Below are 22,494 nucleotides of genomic sequence, written 5' to 3'. Positions count from 1 at the left end.
CAAACCTACGATGCGAAATACTACTTTCCACATACATTTTTAGTCCAGAAGTTACGTGGATTTCACAAAATTTATCCTACAGTTGTGTGTTAAACAAAGCGTCGGATTGAGCTGGCTTAACCCTCCTCTTTGCTGGAGCATTAAACACAGCCGGCGGAAGAAAGCCCTGCTGCCACAGACAGACAGGCTCAGTCAGGGGGTTAGAAATGCAGGCCGATTAATATGAAGATAAAATATTTTCTCTGTTGGTCATAACCTTCTCAAATCATCCCGACAAGCAGCGCTCTCTGAAAAAGAGTGGTCTGTTATAGCTTCATGCGCAGTGGCAAAACAACCAAGCAAACAGAAATCTTACATTAACAGCTTTTTGTAGTGGTCCATCTCGGCTGTTACTTTCTGCAGCTTCAGTCCAATTGTCTCTACTTGATTTGTTAAATCTGAAAACAAAAATATGGGTTTCATGTCTGTGTTTACACTAAAATAATTCCCTTTTATACATATCGTGTTTTATTTGCGTCTCAGACATGTAGCTCCTCACTCCCACCTCAAATGGCGAAGCACTACGTGGCAGCACTGCCTCTGAACTACGCAAAATGGGGTGATGTAGTGCTGCCCACCATCTGTGAAAAGTACAGGTTTACGATTTGTAATATTTGAGTTGATTTCTCACTGCGTACAAACCGTATAAGCCGGTTGTTTATATTTTCTTAAGAACACCAAATTCCTTTTATTGAAAAGGCTGGAATGCTGTTGCGCCGCTGTAGACTTCACTTCAGAGCAGCCTTCCAATTTCTATCCATACACCAGCAGAGACTGGCTTTATCGCAAGAAGCTGTATTTTGTGCGTTTGGGTTTTTTTATCCTACCAGGAAGCACCAAATTCAACTGAACGTAAATACGAAATGCTTTCAGTCATACGCTTTGTACGTAATGCTGAGACCAAAAGCATGCAGGAAGGCGGACCTGAAAACAACCTGCTGGGCTACTTCATATAAACGTCGATACTGACTTAATGGTGCTATATATTTTGTCTTAGACTCGCTTAGCTAAACTTTCAGAACACATCACCTATCCATTTCAATCAGCCATTGCCTTTTTTCCGGTATATATCCCAGTTCTTTTCATCTGTACAATCAGTTTAATTATCCACTTGGATAATTTAATTTTCCACTTGGAAAAAAAACTGCCAAAGAAAATACTGAGCAAAGATAAAAGAACTGTTAAATACCACTGCTTCTGCACAGTCTCACGGAAACGAAAAAGTGACAAATTCACTCCCAGCAGACAACGTAACGCTTTTGATTTATGAGCTTTCAGCCCTCCCAGTAAGCCGGGTCTCTTCAAACACGGCTTTGCAGGCCGGCCGGCCGGCCGTTTGCACTGGCAGCGCAGCACCCAAGCATTTTGTCGCACGCAGGTTACGAGCACGTGCTGTGCGAAAATCCAGGCTGGTGAGAACAGAACACACGTTCTCACCCTTTGCAGCTAAATCTGTTTGTTTGCTTACGGCTACAAACTAATTTTAAAAGCTTACTTAAAGTCCCTTAGGGACACCTATTAGACCATTTTATCTCAAAGACCGTAATAACAAATAATTCAAACTTCGCAACCTTCTTAAACCATTATGTATCAAAGAAATCTCATCTAGTTTTGTGTGGCATAATATTATCCATTTTTTGTTTAAATCCTAAGCATAGTCATAACTTCAAGATTTGAAGCCCTATAAACTGACGTAACGGCGCGTACCGTAATCTGATTCTCATCTTAATGAACGTATCTAAATATGCTCACGAACGAGGAGAGCTGTCTTTCAAGAAAACAGAAGAATGTTGTCTCTACAAAAAAGGCAGCATCATAAACCACATGGAAAAACAATGTACGACAGAACATTGCAACAAATCCAGAAGTGGAAGAAAAACCAAGATTTTCCCTCAAAATGCCACAGCAAACTAGCTGAGCTGACTTCCTCTCTGAAGGTCAACACCTACAAAGAGAGCCCAACCTCTCCGTCTTCAAAGCTTTCTGATATATCCTCCAAGAAGCCAAACCTGACTCAGATTCCTGTTCTTAAATTTATCATTTCTGACATTGGAATTCACTGAATTTTTGTAACTTTTCCTACTATTTCCTTTTTCAGTCATTTCCAGCAACTATGATGATGATGGATAATCCCGGCGTGTGATTTCCTGCCAGCGATCCCCCATGTCACACCTTATCTTGCTAAATCCTACCGCATGAAAGATTCCCGTATTTTCAATAAAGGAAAAGGAAAGCTGTTCACTATCTCAGACCACAAAAAAATATCAGGAAGGGAATTATATAGGGTAAAGTACACATTACTTGTCAGATACATTCCCAAACTATCAGCGTTTATAAAGAGCTTTTTTAAGAGAAAGTGAAAATTTCTTGGGTCACAGCAACCCCATGCAAGGCTACAGGCTTGGGGAAGAGTGGCTGGAAAGTGCCCGGTGGAAAAGGACCTGGGGCTGTTGGTCAACAGCCGGCTGAATATGAGCCAGCAGTGTGCCCAGGTGGCCAAGAAAGCCAACGGCATCCAGGGTTAATGGTTGGACTTGATGATCTTAAAGGTCTTTTCCAGCCTAAACAATTCTCTGATTCTTTGGGTTTGACTACGCCCTTGCAAAAGTCAGTCGAAGTTAACTATAGAAGCACCTTCTATACCACCTGCCACAGACAACAAAACATAAAATATATTTCTGTATAACATACCATGGCCATTGTGTTTATACATTTCAGACACAAAAATATTAATGCAGTCCTGCTGCATTCATTTTTGCAATTGTTTAGAGACATTGCCATGTCACTAATCTTTTAACATGGAAACAACTTCTCCTCTAATTCACTTCAGAGTCCATGCAATTAAATGAGCAAACAGAGGAGTGGTAAGTGGATATTCAAGAAAAAAAGCCTTTTAATAAATGAGAATGGACTCGCACAAAGCGTTGCTCCTTACAAGCCCCGACTGACAGAAGCGAGCGGCCCTGGACATTATAGATCCTCCTGGATCTGTGGTGTTACGTTAAAGGTGGCGTTGATCTGTTCGGGTTTTTGGCACGCAGGGATGCTGACAGCACTCTCTGCTGTGCACGCAGTGAGCTGCCTCAGACCGATGTCACCCACGTTTATTTTTTGTCTCCTTGAAACAGTTCAACCTACTCCACAGAACAAGAGACATCACAGAAAACGCAATTTTTGAACAGGTTGAAAAGAAGAGTATTGCTGGGAAACAGTAAAAAGCATGTTTAATCACCACATATAGTTTCTATCAGTATCCCACTGAAAAATTATATAGTAAGAAACATATAAACATATATATGTTTATAAACATAAACACACACATATAAAATTATACATATAGAAAGAAATCTACAGTGTTCCATGAGAAGCGATGATTATTGGGAAGGTCTAAAATTATTTACTTCCAGTCATTATTTTTCTTATTTTTCGAATGCTTTTGCAAGGCATTAACTCATAAAATGTTAAACATTGCCAAATTATATTGAAAAATGGCACGTGGCAATTCACATGGAATTTCTCCTGTCCCAGATTTGGAAACCCAAGAGTCCATAATGATATGCTGTTCTTAAAAAAACCCAACAGTATTGTTGAGATTAGGCAAGTAATTTATCTCATCTGGAAATACAGGTGAAAGCTCCGAGAGAAAAACTGAGACTGAAATGCTTTCCAGTGGGGAAGGCAGCCCCTTTCAGCAGGCCAGGGCTGCGGTGGGAAGCACAGCAAACCCTCTCCCGCCTGCAGAGTACATTTTTTCTTTTTCCCCCTCAAAGGCTCTGTTTCATCGTCTGCATTCTGTACTCTATTTTCCATTTCAGGGACTATTATACCTGAAGTAATCTATTTTCTCATGTTGCTTTCCAGGTCTCCAACAATACCAACTTTTTATCAACCAAATTATCTGTCTCTTTTACCCCAAAGTATAGCAGCTGATGCTTTATAAATAAGTCACCACTATGGCAAAGGAACACAGCAGTGAATGGAGCAGCCAAATGTTTGTGAAAATTCACTTCATTTTGAAAAGTAATGTAAATTTGCTCCAATTGCTTTTCCCCTAAAGAGCATGGGATTTTCAGTCCCTATTTAAGAGCTTTGCCTCTCACTGGGTGACTGCTTGTCCTCAAAAAATAATTCAGAATCAGGAAAGCCCGCTATTTAAATAAAAATATGTCCTTAATCACTGGCCAGACAAAAACACAAGCTTACCTTTATTTTTGCTAATTGTATGGGTGCATTAACCAGCAGAAGAACGCAGACCCCCAGTAGCATTGATGCTACTGAAGAAGGGAATACACAAATGACACTAAGATCATTTCTCGGAAGACTCTTAAAAAAAGACACTTAGAAAACAAAACTTCCTGTAGTAGCAGCACAGCGGTATCATCTCTAAAATGATTTTGCCATCCTGTAACTGTACTTTTTCCATAAAGTGCTGCTAACGTGGGGGGAGGGAAAGGGCTGCCTGCGTGCCCAGGAACCCTTTTGTATCTGGCTCACCCGTGGCCCTTCTCCCCAGCACTTGTGCCGCGTTCTGAGGATGAAGCACGGGAAGAAAGAAGAGAGTAGTCCTCATATTTCTGCGCTGAAACTATTTTAAAAATACGAAGAGTATCTTACGGTTTTCTTTGTAAAAAAATACATTTTCCTGAAAAATATTTTAGTTCAAAGCTGTAGAAAGAATTATGTGAAGGTGGGGAATCTGCAACCAGCACTCTCATTTTTTCATAGAGTGTAATCACAAGAGAGTCACAAGCGTTTCTACACTTGACATTATTTGCATAATATAAAAAAGGTGAATATTCATGCATGTTTTCCATTCCCCAGAGTTTTTCAACAATAAATAGTCTAGAAAGAGAATAAAATTATGAAATATAAACATTTTTTAACTTATTGATAAATTTGTTTAAAGGAATTGCTACAACAGTATTGCAACTAAAAAAAACCCCCTTAAAATTACAAAAAAACTAGAATTCACAGCTCAAGGTTACTTCTATATGTATTCTGTTGCAATGTCTATTTGACGAATGTGAAATAAGTTCCCAAAGTTTGAATGGAGTAAATATTTGCTGTCTTTTAATATATATATTGTTCATCACAGATATTCACAAAACACCTTGCACAGTATCATACGGGAGGTAAAAACTTATCTAGAAGTTCTTAGAAACATCTAAACTATTTATATTATTGGCTTTCCAATAATTTCTGGCATCCGTTGTTCAAGGGAGTTATCTGAGAAGGTTTGGAAGGGTGAATGATGATGACTATTTCCAGGTGAGCCATTGCCTGCCCGTCTCCTTGGCGTTCCTCATAAAGCTGTCCAAAGGACCTTTTGGTACCCAACAGATGCAGGAGGTCTCCTGCACTCAGCAAGGCATGCCCAAGTACACAGCATTTCTATGAGTTATTAACTTCCAGATTTCTGTCAAACTAGATACAACTCAGAATTTCTTTTCCCCATTTCATAAAATATATAAACGAGAGGGTATTTGCACTAAACGTTCACCAGGCAAATCTCTTCTCTTTGAGGATAGGAATGAATTAATGCAAAAACTATATAAATGTAGCCAGATCAGTGTAAACTAATCCTCCAGTATATTCCAGAAATTGTCTTTCACAGAATACCACCATGCTATATTTTAATTTTTCAAGAAGGAAAGTAGTCCCCAAAACTTCAAAAAAAGATGAACTACAAATACACACACACACCGTTGACATTCTGGGCATTCTGGAAACTGCATATATTAAAAGGAAAAGGACATCATAAGTATAGATAATAATTCACCCATATTTACTGCTACCTACTACTAGTAATTAACTGCTATCTATATTCAGTTAGTAGAGAATACTTACCATTTACATCCGACTTTCAGAAACTTAAAGAATCAAAAGGAGCAACTGGATACAGGTCTACCTGAGAGCTCCGTACGTTGGCATTTAGACAAAAGAAGTCTCAGAAATCCACAGAGACTGACCCTCTTCATCACATAGGAAGAAGATACTTCTAGCTTTGTGGTGAAGGCTTTTTTCCCACGACAATAGTGAAAAGAAATGGAAAGTGAAAAGGTCTGGCAACAGTTAAATTAAGCCTCGCACATAAATCAAGCTACAGTCTGGCAAAAGTTAAGTTAAACTTCCTTCGCACTCCGTTCCAAGTCGCATTTATTACCTCCGCAGGCCAGTCCCTGCCCCATTTCCCCAGGGACGAAGAGGAGGTTCTGTACAGAGCCAGGCAGGAGAACAGCAAGGATCCGTGCGGTTCCACTTGTATGGGCACGCAGTCAGCTGGGGGAGAGCCAAGAGCTCTCAGGAAGACCGTACTGATGCTGTCAAAAACATTGGTCTCAGCAGCAGCAGACACAGAATACGTTCCCACCATAAAACACAGCGCACTGCAGCAACAGCTGAGCTAGGAGAGGCTTGAGGTTAAGAAGAAACAGGCACCTCTAAAGAAGCTTTGCTCCAAACATCACCTCCCTGACCACTGTGCTCAGCAGCAGTAATCCTATTTAACAGCACACACAACTTTCCTGCAAACCATTCAGCTAAAACTTAGAATCATAGAATCGTTTAGGTTGGAAAATACCTTTAAGATCATCAAGTCCAACCATTAACCCAGCACTGCCAAGTCCACCACTAAACCACGTCCCGAAGTGCCACGTCTACGTGGTTTTTGAACTCCTCCAGGGATGGTGACTCCACCACTGCCCTGGGCAGCCTGGTCCAATGCTGGACAACCCTTTCAGTGAAGTAAAATTTCCTAATATCCAGTCTAAACCTCCCCTGGCGCAACTGGAGGCCATTTCCTCTCGTCCTATCTCTTGTTACCTGGGAGAAGAGACCGACCCCACCTCTCTACCCCCTCCTTTCAGGCAGTTGTAGAGAGCGATGAGGTCTCCCCTCAGCCTCCTTTTCTCCAGGCTGAACAACCCCAGGTCCCTCAGCCGCTCCCCATCAGCCTTGTGCTCCAGACCCTTCCCCAGCTCCGTTGCCCTTCTCTGGACACGCTCCAGCCCCTCAATGTCTCTCTGGGAGCGAGGGGCCCAACACTGAACACAGCATTCGAGGTGCGGCCTCACCAGTGCCCAGTGCAGGGGCACGGTCACTGCCCTGCTCCTGCTGGCCACACTATTGCTGATACAAGCCAGGATGCCATTGGCTTTCTTGGCCACCCGGGCACACTGCTGGCTCATATTCAGCCGGCTGTCGACCAACACCCCCAGGTCCTTTTCCACCGGGCACTTTCCAGCCACTCTTCCCCAAGCCTGCAGCCTTGCATGGGGTTGCTGTGGCCCAAGGGCAGGACCTTGCACTTGGCCTTGTTGAACCCCATACAATTGACCTCGGCCCATGGATCCAGCCTGTCCAGGTCCCTCTGCAGAGCCTTCCTACCCTCCAGCAGATCAACACTCCCACACAACTTGGTGTCATCTGCAAACTTACTCAGGGTGCACTCGATCCCTTCGTCCAGATCATTGATAAAGATATTAAACAGAACTGGCCCCAACACAGAGCCCTGGGGAACACCGCTTGTGACTGGCCACCAACTGGAGTAAACTCCATTCACCACCACTCTTTGGGCCCAGCCGTCCAACCAGTTCTTACCCAGCGAAGCGTACGCCCATCCCAGCCATGAGCAGCCATTTTCTCCAGGAGAATGCTGTGGGAAACGGTGTCAAAGGCTTTACTAAAGTCTAGGTAGACAACATCCACAGCCTTCCCCTCATCCACTAAACAGAGCCCCCTGAGCTGGAAGACTGGGACGGGGAGCAGAATGAAGCCCCCAGAGAACAACTGCTCTTACTGTTAAAGACTGAGGCAAAGAAGGCATTATGTACCTCAGCCTCTTCCTCATCCTTTGTCACTATGTTTCCCCCCACGTCCAATAAAGGAATGAGATTCTCCTTAGCCCTCCTTTTGTTGCTAATGTATTTATAGAAACATTTTTAATTGTCTTTTACAGAATTAGCCAGATTAAGTTCTAGTTGGGCTTTGGCCCTTCTAATTTTCTCCCTGCATAACCTCATGACATCTTTGTAGTCCTCCTGAGTTGCCTGCCCCTTCTTCCAAAGGTCGTAAACTCTGCTTTTTTTCCTGAGTTCCAGCCAAAGTTTTCTGTTCAGCCAGGCCGGCCTTCGTCCCTGCCAGCTCTTCTTTCAGCACATGGGGACGGCCTGCTCCTGGACCTTTAAGGTTTCCTTCTTGAAGAACGTCCAGCCTTCCCGGACTCCTTTGCCCTTTAGGGCTGCCTCCCAAGGGACTCTGTCAACCAGTCTCCTAAACAGGCCAAAGTCTGCCCTCCAGGAGTCCCAGGTGACCGTTTTGCTGACCCCCCTCCTTACTTCTCCAAGAATCAGAAACTCATCATTTTGTGATCGCTATGCCCAAGACGGCCTCCAACCGCCACATCACCCACAAGTCCTTCTCTGTCCACAAACAACAGGTCCAGCGGGGCGGCTTCCCTAGTTGGCTCACCCACCAGCTGTGCCAGCAAACCTGTTGAACTTGGTTCAACATTTTTTCATCTGCTCTCCCCATCCCTCCCCAACACATTATGACTGTATGTTTTCCTGTGTGATGAGTTAAGCAATTAGCAGCTTTGCAGGCATTAGAAAGGAATTTTCCTGAAAAAATCAAATTGTTTCAGATTCTACAGTTTCTCAGTATTCCTCATAGTGCCCCTTCTAAGCTGGGTATGACCAAGGACTAGCATTCACCAGTAAAAAAGGATTGAAGACTGCTGACCTTGGCTCCTAGAGGAAAAAAAAAGAGTTGGAGACTGGTACTTTCTCTTCTCCTACTTGGATTAGGGGACATTCCCAGCTCTTCGTGGCCGCACCCCTGTTCTGATGCACTGGATGCCGACTACACTTGGAATAATATTTACTAAATAAATGGTAGCCTGCATTTACCCCTATTTGTCCCTGCCATTCTTCCTGTGATACCAAGTCCTCAGGTGCTTTGGTTTAACTGTGCTCCTCAAACTGATGGAAGGTGGTCTGAAGCTCTTCCACAGAGCTATTGTCAACAGTGCCCGCGGTTTGATGGTAGTGTGGGACCACAATAAATGGTGAGGGTAGCTTAACTGCTTGTCAAAACCACTGGGAACCAGTGGTTTATAATCTTTCAGTACCGTCTCACTGTTTCAGTTTTGTGCCTGGAAAGCCAACCATGTTTTCCCTCAGTTCCCTGGGAAAGAGCCACATCCATGCTTGCTGTTGAACAGAACCCATAGAGATAAATCACTGACAACTTACAACTATTTAAAAACCATGTTTGTGTGACAGCGTTCTTGCCAAAACTTCCTCCCAGCTGTTTTAAAGACTTCTCTGACAAACTCCCATTGTAATCAAAGCCATGCAGTCACTATGTTATCTAAGTCTTGTTATCTGCATCAAAAAACTGCACAATAGACACCGGACCAAGCTGTGACGTTTGCTGCTCAGAGCTGGCATCTTTGCCTCCTCTACGAACGGGAAGTCGTGCCAAGTACACGGAGGACAGATTAGACCACCTGCAGTTACTTTCATTTACTCTAGTTTCTTCAACTGGGCATTCTCCAGGAATGTATTGTTCTGTACACTTTTCCAAAGCTACATAATTCAACTTTAATTTCCTGTCATTCATCTTGACATCAGCTTATGAAGTAAATGTCTCTGAATGCCTACAGAAAAAGGGGAAACTTTGGCTTCACACACCAAGCAGATGTTGGACAGAAGATGTGGGAACAATCTAACATTGACAACAGCAAGTTCTACTGCAGTGCGACTGCTTTGTTAGAACAGATTAAGACCAAATTACTGTTGATCAACACCACAAAAAGGAGAGCCCTTTGCCTTTCTTTGCATGGGGATGGCTGCCACAGAGAAGTTTTTCCACAAACATCTCTTTTTGACAATTTAAAAAAAAATAGCTATTATAGAAGATCTCTGGCAATTATTAACAACTGTGGTCTTTTTTCCTCTTCCTAGATGTGGGAGTATGGACACAAGTTCTGGAATAAAGGAAAAGGAGAGGGATAATGCTTGTTTTGGTTCTAGTACTTTGGGTGGTCTCTTTCAGCTCTGTTTCTTCTCTTACTCAATTTGTTTTGCAAAGTTTTCATAATGACTGAGCATTGGACAGGAGTTTTTCATGAGGGAGTAGATGGATTCAATTATATGGCTGGTTTCTGCAAGTCTTCTCTAGAGAGAGTTCCCACCAAAGTCAACGGGAGCTGGTTAGCAGAAAGTCTGAGGGATCAGACCCATGCCCACAGAGACTAAATAATACAGAATTCAATCAAGTTTGAAAAACACAGTAAAAATGAGGAAACTAATAAGAAGAATGGTAATACAAATGGAAACTTATGCTGAAAACTTGCTGAATAAAGAAAAATACATTCAGATGCTTATGTAAAAACATTCTCCAGTAATGAAAATAAAGCTTATTGCAAACTATGCAAAACCAACAAAAAGCACTCGCGCTTTGTAATACTGATACTCACTTTAAAGCTTTAAGAAGTACCACATTTTAAAGAATCTTCAATCCAAATCCTTCTCAATACCTTTCCCATTTAATTTTACTTATCTTTGTGATTCACAATGGATCTTACCATAGTCATAAACAGCCAACAGTAACCTTTCAGGCAGCACATGCGATCAGCCCTGCCTTCAAAGAGGGACAAAAGGTGGGTAAGGCAGGGGCTGCCTCCCCTACACCTCTGTGCTTTAGCAGTTTCGTATTCTCATAAAGCGAGACTCTGTTGTGATAAGGACAGAGACCGAGGGGGCACAGCACAGAACACGCACAAAGAGAAGACGTGAAGAACCAAAGAAAAAGAACCAAAGTTGGTGACTGTTTCCTCTTATTTGGGCGAATTCCCACAGATGCGGCCCATAGCGGCTGCAAAACACCGAGCACAGAGCCTGCCCAGAAATGGGTTTCAGGAATTCAGCCACCCAGTTTGCATCCTCTCCAGCTGCGCAGCCAACGGCACGGTGCTCAACGAAGGCTCCAGTTCCTGCTTGGTAAATAGCAACAACTGGTAAAGTTTTCAGTGAAAAAAAAAAAAAAAGCACACCGTGAATGATATTCACATTGAGTAAGCAGCCACTCTGGAAGCCATCAATTCTGCAGCTAATTCATAACAGATTCACAGTGATATCAGTTCAGAAGCACGCATGATAGAACTGTGTATTTTCTACTTTTCCTGCAAAACCTACAAAAAAATCCAAGCTACCTTCTGAAAATGTTGGTCTTCCCTAAATAAAAGCTCAGTGTTTTATAAATGTGTTAGAAAAGGAAGACTATTTGCCAGTAGTTAAGACTTTCTAGAGAGGTTAATATGCACAGCTCAAATAGCTATCGCCACTGAAGACATACTGGAGACCCAGTATGTCTCCAGTCATTACTGGAGACCCTTTTGCCTTAGCAGCACCAGCTCAGCTGCTGGAGGACAGAAACTCAACAGCACAGCTCTATTTAGGTCAGTGCCAGTCATGGTATCAATCTGTTCTGTATCACTAAGTCTCTGGCCTAAAATGACTGTGCCTACCTAAGAATAAATCCATGTCTGCAAAGTTTATCTGCTTCCGATTTCAGAAATACAGTCCATTTCTTACTACCTGCCTGGGGATTGCAAACAAGTGGATTTGCTACTTCTAACTACATCATTACCCTACAGCACATAGAAAACAGCACAGGGAGAAAGTAGTTTCATTTTCCCTTTATTTAAGCATGGGTTACGGAACAACTGGCAGGTAGTTCGGTTTAAACAAGACAAGCTCTGACTCATCATACCGGTCACTGATGAGAAAGAGCCGCTGGGGAAGTCCCGTTCGCGCTCTCACCGAGAAGCAGAAAGGCTGTGTAGGCTGCACATGCTGCCCTCCAGTCCTGCTGACTAGAAATACCGTGTCTCAGTGCATGTGTGCCAGCAGTAGACAATTACTTGCAGAAGAATCACAGATTAAAATATTTCTTTTTTTTTTTTAATCAAGCTTTATGAAATTCTCATCATTATTCAGCCGGGTACAGATTCACAGAGAGGATGGCTGGAGGGGACCTCTGGGGGTTGCACAGTTCGACCTTCTGCCCAGAGCAGTACTGCTGACAAAACCAGACTGGGTTACCTGCGGTTTTATTCAGCTGGCTCTTGCAGACCCCCAAGGCTGGAGACTCCCCCAGCCCCCGGGCAGCCTCTTCCCACGCTGCACCACCCTCTGCTGAAAAAGCTCTTCCCAGCGTCCATCCCCAAGCTCCCGGGACCCAAAGCTGTGGCCGGCGTCCCCTGCCTTACCACCTGCCGCTGCCCAGGAGAGTTTGGACCCACCGCCTTCCTCTCCCCCCTCCAGGCACTTCCAGACCACTCTTGGGTCCCCTCTCGCCAGCCGGGACCGGCCCGGCTCTCGCCATGATACGGTTTCCTTTGTCCAATTAATCTCATTGTAGGATCAATCTTTTTCAGAGACTTAGTCCATACACACGTGAACACAAGTACCCTGTGAGACGCTCCCTGTATTACCTCAGATCAAGATAACATTTGTCACGCCGGCGGACTGAACGAAACCTCCCCGAGGCTGGTGGGTGTGAGAAACGTCCTTCATTCAGGAAACAGTGAGCAGCAGTTAAGCTCTTTCGGGCACGGAAGGGACTGGCTGGAACAGAAACTCAAACACAGGAGCCACCATAGTGCAGTAAGGGAAGGGAGGCAGAAGGGGAGCAGGGCAAACGCAGCCCAGCAGCATTACAGGGACAGGCAGACAACCCAAGGATCAGACGACCCAAGGGGCCGGGAAAACACTAGTAGCTTGAACCTGGAAGATAGTCAGGAGACCTAAATGGGGAGAGCTGCACAGATCCCTGGCCGAGACAGACAGGAGCCAGCTCCTGTTGCTTAATTTCTCTGGTATTCTGGAAAACAGGAGGTTGTAGGTATTCTTTAAAACCTATTAAAGAACTGCTCCCTGTAGGGAGCAACCTACAAGGCCCTGAACACTGGCGGATGAACTGTGTCCAAGGGGGTAAACGTATTTACATTTTCTTAGAACATTAATGCTAGACCAAATTAGGAGGTACACTTAACACAGATACTTTTAAGTACATTTATTTAAAAAGCATAGTAGAGATGCTGTGAGAAATACGAAACACATACATGAAAAATTACTGTCACACTAGGAATAATTTGCCTCACTGTGTGTTTCTAAGGAGACCAAAGAAGTGAACTAAATACTCAAAGTCCTTGCACGCACGGAACAGAACTATTTATTTTTATTTATAATATTTCATGTACTATGTTCTGTAAGATAAATTCTTTTTTGTATACACAAGAAAGTACTTCTTTTATTTGTGACTCACAAGCACAAGCCTGTCTGGAAGGAGCCCAGGGATGGACTCCAGCCGTATAGCTTTACATCCTTTCTGGAGACCTGACCAGTGCCACCAGGAAGTCCCTAAATCACTAAAAAATGCCAGGAACTGGGAGGATGTGCCAGAAAAAGGAGTGCCTGTTTCTTATCTCCCCCAGCATATGTTGCTGACCACTGCCAGGACTGGGCTCTCTGGACCTCTGGTCTGAACTAGTATGTTAGTTCTTTCATGTTCGTATATAAAAGAAGCAAAGAAAAAACAAGAGAAGGGACCAGATTCTAAATAGTTTCGAGTGGTACAAATCACCACCCTCACACCCTCGGTGCCCTCAAAAGAATAAGCCAGCAACTGCCTACACCACGGAAACACGACGGTAATCTTTTCCAAGACCTTACGAAGTGCTTAATTAGAGAAACAACGCTATCTCAGCAAACCCCGCTGCCCTCTCCCCCCCTACTCCCCAAGTGCACGAGTGGCACGTTACAAATACTTCTGCAGTCAGAGGGATTGCTCACATGGTATTTGCTCAGCCACGGCCAGGGTTCACACTCTGGCATCAAAGGATTTGGTCCTGAAGCCTGAATTTTCTGCATACGTTCCTGCCTTTTCGAACCCAAGCTAAGCGGGATATGGCAGAATTGTTCCTACAGACCTGCTTCTCCCATGTATTAAAATTGATTTGAAATACTGTCACTTAGCTATGGGCTAGGAAAACCAAAGGTGAGAAAATGGAGCTTCTGACCTTAATTTTCCTTGGAGACAGTTTTTTTTTCCTCCGTGTTTACACCAAGCAGATGAAACAAAATATATTATATTTCCTTTAACGCGGATTTCTGCTTTTCCTCAAGAAGCAAAGGGGGGCCCTTCTGTAACTAAATCATACTCAAACACAGCATTATCCCAACACCTAGTTGAGGAGAACTAGGACGCCGTTCTTTCCATCGTATTCATCTGTTTCCTCTTCCACTGTAAGAGACTGCTGAAAAGCGCTAATGAGCCATTGCTTCGTCTAACCCATTTGTCACATTCTGTTCAACCACCAACACTGCATTCCCCAGCTCTCACCCTTCAAATTCTTAGCGCCGCAGCTGGAATTAATAAAAAAAAAAATATTTCAACAGTACTTGTAGGATGAATAGTGGATATTTGAACTGCAACCTACCTAAAACTGCAGGAAACTATTCTCTCTTTGGATTTTCAAAGCGGTCTTTAAAGTGCCATTAAAGGCACTTCATGTACATGAAAATACTGCTCCTTCTTTCCATGAAGAGTGCTAACATTCCCCACTCAAACTACCCAGCTACTCCTACAGCTGCCTGCGTTTTTCAATCATCTCTCATTAGTCTTATTATGTCAGCAGACCACTGCTAAGTTTATATTTAGTAACTTAAGTAGCCTATGAAGCAGTAGCATCAAAAGATTTAAAAGACAGATTTCAAGTGCATAGCCAGCAATTTAAACCCATACAGAGGTAAACCTGTAACTATAAATGGGCTAAAGAAAAACTGCAATGACTTTGTGAAGAAAAATTATTCTGTATCTGCGAGTAAGTGGAGGAAAGGATTTGGCTGGTAATAAAAATGAAAGCACAGATACCAGCTCCTCTCTTTTAGGAGCACATGCTATTGCAGCTCTTCACAAGGCATTATTGATTTTTTTTTTTTTTTTTTGAGTCTATTTGATTAGACAGTTATTCACCAGACCTTACCCTGCGCTGAGCATTTTCAAGACCTGTCATCTCTAGCTAACTGCATGATGCATTGCGAGTCTGAAAAGTGGTATGAAACCAGCAATCAAATTCACCTCTTTGGCAAAACGTAACTCACAAAGATAATTTTCAGGAAGTCATGAGAAGCACAAGACCCCAGAAACAATAGCACAAACTAATGCTTGATTTCACCTCTTGCAAATGACTGCTATCGTATGAAATATTCAATAATTTACCATTCTATGATAAATACACAAAACAAGAATCTTCAAAATATTGGGTGCAGAACGGAAAATCTTTTCAAAACATGTAAATCACAAATCCCGGTAGGTTGTTTTTTTTTTTCCTGGAGCATTAAACTATTTCAGTACCAAAGAGGGATATTAGCTTCAAAGTAGTTTGTGGGGAAAAAAAACAAATTAAAACAAAAAAACCAACCCCCCTGTCAAACCATGGACACTCTAGATTCCTACACACTGACTTTATATGGTGTAAATCCACTAATTGGAATCGATTGTCACTAAGATCAAATTAGGCAATTAACAAAAAAAAAAAAATGTTGTTTGTTCCCACTAATTTATTTTAACACAATGGCAAACTCATATAATATTTGATGCTTGTTTCATGAAGAAAACCATGTTTTGTATTTCAAAGTGAACATTTTTATCACCAGTGCGTTAGTCGGCTTTATTACCCCAATCCAGCAACGGGTTCCACGTAGACAGACCTCTTCAAATGCGTATGGATTTGTGTTTTACTGATCTATTCAGGAACGGTAGAATAAAAATGCCTGAACTAGCAGTCTTTCTGCCTTGATCTCTCTTTCTGGATATCCACATCAAACATTTTATTGCTTCTTAATAACTGATTTATTATGAAGTAACTGCTACATTTTTTTAATTCATAAAAATACATTTTAAAACACTTCACAGAAAGCATCGACCTGCTTAGCTGATATTTTAGCTGCTCGTTAAGATTTGGCAGAGTCCTCATATTCTGTAGGAATTCCATATACAATGTTTTAGTTGTGTTTTCTCCACAAAATGTCTGCTATTTCAAGTTTTTATCATACGCAGTTTAAAAAAGAAACCTGACGTGCAAATAAGTAAATGGTGAGTCAAACAGCAGAGCGTGATGAGTGGCGGTCACGGTGACCCTTCTGCTCAAGTATTACACCGCCGAGATGCCCGAGAATCCACACAGTCACACTAACCACTGAGATAACTTCCAGTGAACTCATTACATACGCTTTTTTCTTTTTTTAATCCTTCTTCTCTGGAAACGTATTTAAAAAGGGCGAGTGAGCAGGAGAGAGAATGTGGCAGTGCACTTCACAGACTTCTTGAGGGAAGCAGGAGCTCTGGAGAGCACTGTAAATTTTCAAATCTCTTTATAAATACGAACAAGCTGCTTCCAAAATATTCCTTTGAAGTGGATGGGGGGGGAACCCAACCCCCCCCCCCAAACCCAAAAAAACATAGATGGCAGCTCTTGGCTAGGTCTCCTATCAATGCTAGCAGTGGAAAAAAAAATTAATAAAGATGTAAGCATGGCTAAACCTTTTTCAGAATATTCTAACATTTTAGGCTTCTTTCAAGAGTCAGGCCTTCACTTTCAGTTATGTCACATCAAAGTGAAAAAAGATAATTTAGTTCAATAAATCCCAAGGTTTTTCTCTCATCAAAACCAGAACTCTATAGTTGCTCCTATTAACACTGAATTCCAAGAGCAGCATAACTGGCGAGAGCTGGGTCACAAACGTCCTCCCCAAATTAACTTGGAGGATTCTGGATGAAAGGAGTAGTTTGGGGAAGCTGATGGTAAGTTTACATGTCATACTCACCACCTGGGTTGTGATTAAGTTGTCTTTACTTTGCAGTTGCCTATAGAGGTCAACAAGCTTACTAGATGATACACAAGTCTTGTTAATGCCTTTTGGAAGAAGAGGCAGTGACTGCTCTTCACGCCCAGAGGCACCCAAGGCAGGATGGAAGAAATAAAGGAAGGAGGCGTACCCCCAAACGTGGTACACCGCACCAGTTAGTCTCAAACGCCCGGCCATCAGAGGGGGGTTTGACCCCATTACTACACAAACTACAACATGCAACTTCTTAAACCATAAATATGGAACAGAACATGCAAAAATGTAGAAACAAAGTCTACCAGCAGTGCTGATACAGATGTAAATCCACAGGATTTATGGGGACAGAGTAAAATTTTGCATCAGAAGCAGGCGAAGGGGACATTTTCATCAACCCTTCTCTTGGTAAAAACATCATTAGCTGCTGGTGATGGCATGGAGGTGAAAGCGAGCTGTGGTGTGTGCAAGACTGAGAAGCCAGGACAGCAGGGGGAGAGGACAGCTCGCAGTCCCCTTGCTATTGACACCTTTGATCTGCTCCAGTGAAAGTCTAGGCACCATCAAAAGCACAGTCTGTACGCGCCCGTCCCTCCCTCGATTCACTGGCAATAGAAGAATAGAAACTAGAACTGAAGCTCCTGAGAAGTACACAGGAGCTGTTGCTCACCCAACACAACAAACCATTATTCATCTTAAGAGTCATCTGGAACCCGGCCAGAGGGAAAAAGGAAAAGCCCTTTTGTTCTTCCTTCTGTACCTGCTGTGTTTAACCACACAGCATTTTGTAGCCATCTTCTCCTTGCACAGCACAAAGCCTGGAGAAAGCTGCTTAGGGACATGGTGTAGTGGTGGGCTTGGCAGTGTTAGGTTTATGGTTGGACTCGATGATCTTAAAGGTCTTTTCCAACTTGTGTGATTCTGTGATTCCCTGGCTGCAGGAGAGATGAAGGACACTGACCCCAGCCACCCGCTCATTAGCTCTTTCTCGACACACGCTGCTGAGAGCACCCCTTCCCAGCCACCACAGAGCACAACTATCTTACCCAAATCAAGCTATTTCGTTTAGCACATCGCTCCAGTTTCCTTCTGTGAGCACTATTCCATAACACCCTGCAAAGTCCCCGGATTTTGGGGATGATTCAAAACAAGAACGGGACAGTAGACTTTGGGTCTCAAACCAAAAAGGACATGGCTCTAATCATGCTTCTCAGAAGAACGACGGTGTGCAGGCTAGGACGCAGGATACGATCCACACAGCGCAACACTCAAAAACTGCACTAGTGATTGCGGTAAGTGCTGCAGTCAAACATATAACAATATCAGCTGTTTTTCCATGCTTTATTAACTACGCATTATGACATATTCGTTCAGGATATAATCGCAGACTGGTTTTTCTCCCACAGGATTCCTGCGTCTGTCGCCACACAGGACGAAAGAACTCCAGCTATTCAGGGCTGGCATTTCACTGCTCAGTGCGTGCTCCCCAGCCCATCCACAGAGCAGCCGGCGAGCCCGAGGTCCCTGTCACAATGTCCTAACCTACGCGCTCCCGCCCCGGTCTCTGCCCCATCCGGGCTGCTCCCTTCCCCAGCGGCCAGGGCGCTCGGCAGGCACAGCGCTGGGCACGCAGCAGAGACAACCGCCTTGGCTTCCGTCCTGCTGCCCAGCGCCACAGTGACGCACGGAACAAGCGAGGCTTGGGAAAGTGCTGCCCAGCCCTTGGATTCGGGAGGCTTGTAGACCGAAAACACAGAGAGTTTAGCCACCGCACCGACAAATTCAGCTTTCAAAGGCTTAGAAGTCAGTTTGACTTGGTTCTCTATGTCAAGAAAACCGTCAAACCTCCACCTCAAAGTCCTTTTTCAGAGAACAGAAGGCTCATGGGGTTTTCAACAAAATTTTTGCAGCGTAAGATTTAAATGTAAAATCCAATGACTCTTCCAGCCACCCCGCCCTTGTGAAAGCTACGACCATTTTTACTGAAATTAATATCCAAAATCATTGATTAGTTAAGTTTGGTAATATTCTAAGCCACTGCAAACAGTGATCATCTTATAGGAAACGTTAAGCAATCTTGGTTTTCTTATACAGCAAAGCTTAAAAAAAAAAAAAAAGGGCAAGATGATCCACAGACTGGAATAGGGCCTCTAGAAGAGGCACTTCTTCCTAAGCTCAGATTTTTTCAGCACAAAAAAATAGAGGTGCTCTATGTGAGCTAGTCTGAACCCACTCATGATGTGGTACTCCTATATATACTACTGTTATTGCCCTAAGTTATGCATATCAATTAAAAGTAAGAAATTAGAACCTAAATAGAGCTGCTTGATGTGATGGTCTAATGCAACATGTCAACTTAGGGAAGTAAATTCAGATTTTGAGAAGACGGGCCACAAAGCCATGCAAGCATCACAAAATATATAACACACCGAATAATCTTAAAAAAAAAAAAAATTACAGAGTGCGAGCATCTTTCTCTGGTCTTCTAACATAAGAACAAGACAGTTTTCCCCACCTTTAACTCCCGGGAGAATTGAAAGAAAGTGTATTTTTACAATGCACGTGAACAAACTATGAAGTCATTGTTTACAGGAACCTCTGAAGTAAACAGCTTTACAAAACCAAAAAGGGAACTCTAACTAAGGGTAGTTTTCATATCAGCATACATGTAATAATACAAATATCTAATGATATTAAACCACGTTTCAAAGCTTAAAAGATTGTCTTATTAGGCTCAAGGACCTCTTAGATCAAGATGAGACACGTAAAGAAGATAGATTATCCCATAATTGCTGTTCTAGAGTTCCTGCTCCTTCCTTTGACCCACGCTGTGTTTTTCAGTGGTGAGGACAGGACACCGAATTAAATGGACTGTCTACAACAGCAGCGAGTGCCAACATTCCAGCTCCCAAGAATGCATGTGAACTACCACTGAATTCACAGACAGCTTCACGTGCCCACATACAGCCAACTTCACCAGAAAAATTTAACTCCGTCATGTGTCGAATTATCCGAGTTATATTGAGCATGGCATCTTATAAAAAGTAAAATCCACAGTTCTAGAAATTGTACGAAGGACCATTCTTGGTGCTTACGCTAAGGAAGGAACTGCAACAGTCTGCACACCAGCAGACAACTTGTGCCACTCACGAGGTTTTTTTATTTCGTATAAAACAATTAAAACACTTTTCAGCACAAATGAAATGCCAAAGTATACTTGAGAAGGAGCTATTTTTTGCACTGAGATTGTTTTATTTTGATTAATTTTTCCACCTGAAAAATGCACGCCAAATGTAATGATGTTTTCCTCAAGGCAGCCAGGTAGTATGCCCATTGTGAAAGCTGCAGAAACTCAGATTAGAAATCTGAGAAAGGTAGATAACGACTGATCTGACTGCTCATGACTTATCACTACTTATGTCTATTTATACAAAGATAGAGGATAAGATATTTCCAAAAAGAACGTGGAAATAAGTTTTCCACTTATAATGAACACAGAAGACAGACAAGTATTAGGGCAAACCGAGCATTTTATGTCCACTGCTTCTTAAAGAATGCAACAGTGTGAGCAAAGCATGACCCTACATAAGCATGTAACAAGCACATACGGAAACACTGGTGCATGGCTTCTGAGGAGGGCAGCTATGACAATCGTCCTCAAAGTGGTACATAAAATCATGCAATTATCAGCACTTCTAGTAGAATGTCCAGACTGCCGTACGGATGAACTTTCAGACCGTTTCTTTGCACGGCACAAGACCACACTAAAGACCAAACAAACTTTCTTTCCATAAGTGCTACTCTACTAGCAGAGGAAGGAAAGCTTAATCAACCGCGATAAATCATTGCTGTAGGTTCTATCGCAGGATCTGCGACGCTCGTGCTGGTTTTGAGCCAGTCACCTTGGCTATCTTCTTTTGAGTGATACTATCTGCTTGAGCAATTCCTAGCACAGTAAGAGCCTCTCAGCTCAGTCTCTAGGGTCACTTCAGCGTAAGTAAAGACCGAAAGGCAACGTTAAGAAACAAACCACACAGAATATTCTAAAGTACATCATTTCCAAATTTTGGACTGTGGCATTGTAATAGTCAAAGCTGGCAGTTATACATGGACACAGATTATCTGGATAAAACATGAATCTCTTAATGGAGGGGAAACACACATGTCTTTTCAAAAGAAATGAATGCATTTTTAGCATCTTTTCCCAACAAGTTTCAAGTACAACATGAGGAGCCACAGGTGACCTCCTGCTCTTGGGATAAGCAACATGATTTAGTTAACCAGTGCAACTAGTTAATTCCTTCAGTTTTGTCTTTTCTAGCAACTTTATCTTGAGCTTATTTGGGATTTTGGCTTTTTTATTATTATTTTTTACCCAGGCGCTTGTCTCAGATACATAATACATATTATATACATGTAATGTACATATAATATTGAGATTGTTTACTTTGCTTGCAAAAAATCAACACAGCAGATACCATTTATGTACTAGCAGCATTTTATTTCATGTCACCTCAAAAATCTCTCCTAGTGATTTTACATACAAGCCAAATAAAAAGGTACAAATTTTCACACTGTCCAACAGTGTGTTCAAGATTGTCTTGGAAAAGGAAATTTAAATAGTATTGATGCATTTCTTTCCATTTACTGAGGTCTTCAGAATGCGATACTGTGGCTCATGACTGGCAGCTAAACACTTTTAAGGCAACCCTCTTCCCAAATCCTGCCTGCCAGAGTTTACTCGGAACAGAGGACTAAGTAACAAGAGGTAGCTACAATCAGACAACGAGCTTACCAAAAAGTGCCATGGGCAAGTTTTTGAGATAGTGGAACACTTAGCAGCTCCCCAAGAAAAAAAGACAAAAGTGGATGATGTGAATAGTCCACAGAAGAATCTTGTCAGAGCAAAATCTAACTGATTTTGCATTCATTTAAAGTTATTTTTTTTAACAAATACCACAAAAAGGAAGACATATTAAGTCTATTTCTTATACGGACACTGTCTGGAAAAAGATGTAGAGTTATCTGCTCATTTCTACCATTCAAGCACATCATTGCTGGAGCTTTCCTAACAGTATTGTTATACAGTGACAAAAATAAAGACTGTTCTCAGCAACACGGGTTGATAACTCATTGGATGGTGTCTGCAGTCTTCTACTTTGTAGTCTCACATTTGATATTATCACTGGTGTTGAAGGATTAGTGAAATTCCTTCATCATGACTAGCACCGAGACCTACTGCTTTAAATTGGACATTACATACCGTGCATAAGGCAGCATGGTAATTGCTGTACCAATTTGATGACTCAAAACTGTGCCCAGAACAGCACAACCTCTATATGTTTTCAAGGTCTTAAAATGTCTCTGAGCCAGCACTATGAATGCAATACTGCTTTAAAGAGAAGAGAGATTCAAGAGATACTAATATAAATAATCTTTTTGTAACAAGTTATTGTCTCAACAGAGCTCACGATACTATAATTTCAAGTGCTATCGCTGCTCTTACAGTTTTCAAGAGGACTCTCTTGAGACACACTATCAAGGG

The 22,494-nt window shown here is 42.5% G+C and overlaps 1 protein-coding gene across 2 annotated transcripts in view; it reads right to left on the bottom strand.

Annotated features, from left to right (window-relative positions):
• The window catches only part of LEKR1 (leucine, glutamate and lysine rich 1), a 67,167-nt gene that overhangs the window by 15,260 nt on the left and 29,413 nt on the right, over positions 1–22,494 (bottom strand). For both annotated transcript variants that reach the window (XR_012776384.1, XM_075506783.1), the window contains exon 6: positions 356–437. Coding sequence is in view for 1 of the 2 variants with exons in the window: in XM_075506783.1 (XP_075362898.1) it covers positions 356–437 (82 nt within the window). In the remaining variant the exon portion in view is untranslated. The remainder of the gene's footprint in view (positions 1–355; positions 438–22,494) is intronic.

Source organism: Mycteria americana, chromosome 7, assembly GCF_035582795.1.
Source record: "Mycteria americana isolate JAX WOST 10 ecotype Jacksonville Zoo and Gardens chromosome 7, USCA_MyAme_1.0, whole genome shotgun sequence".
Taxonomy (NCBI): domain Eukaryota; kingdom Metazoa; phylum Chordata; class Aves; order Ciconiiformes; family Ciconiidae; genus Mycteria; species Mycteria americana.
This window is presented reverse-complemented; position numbering and strand designations above follow the sequence as displayed.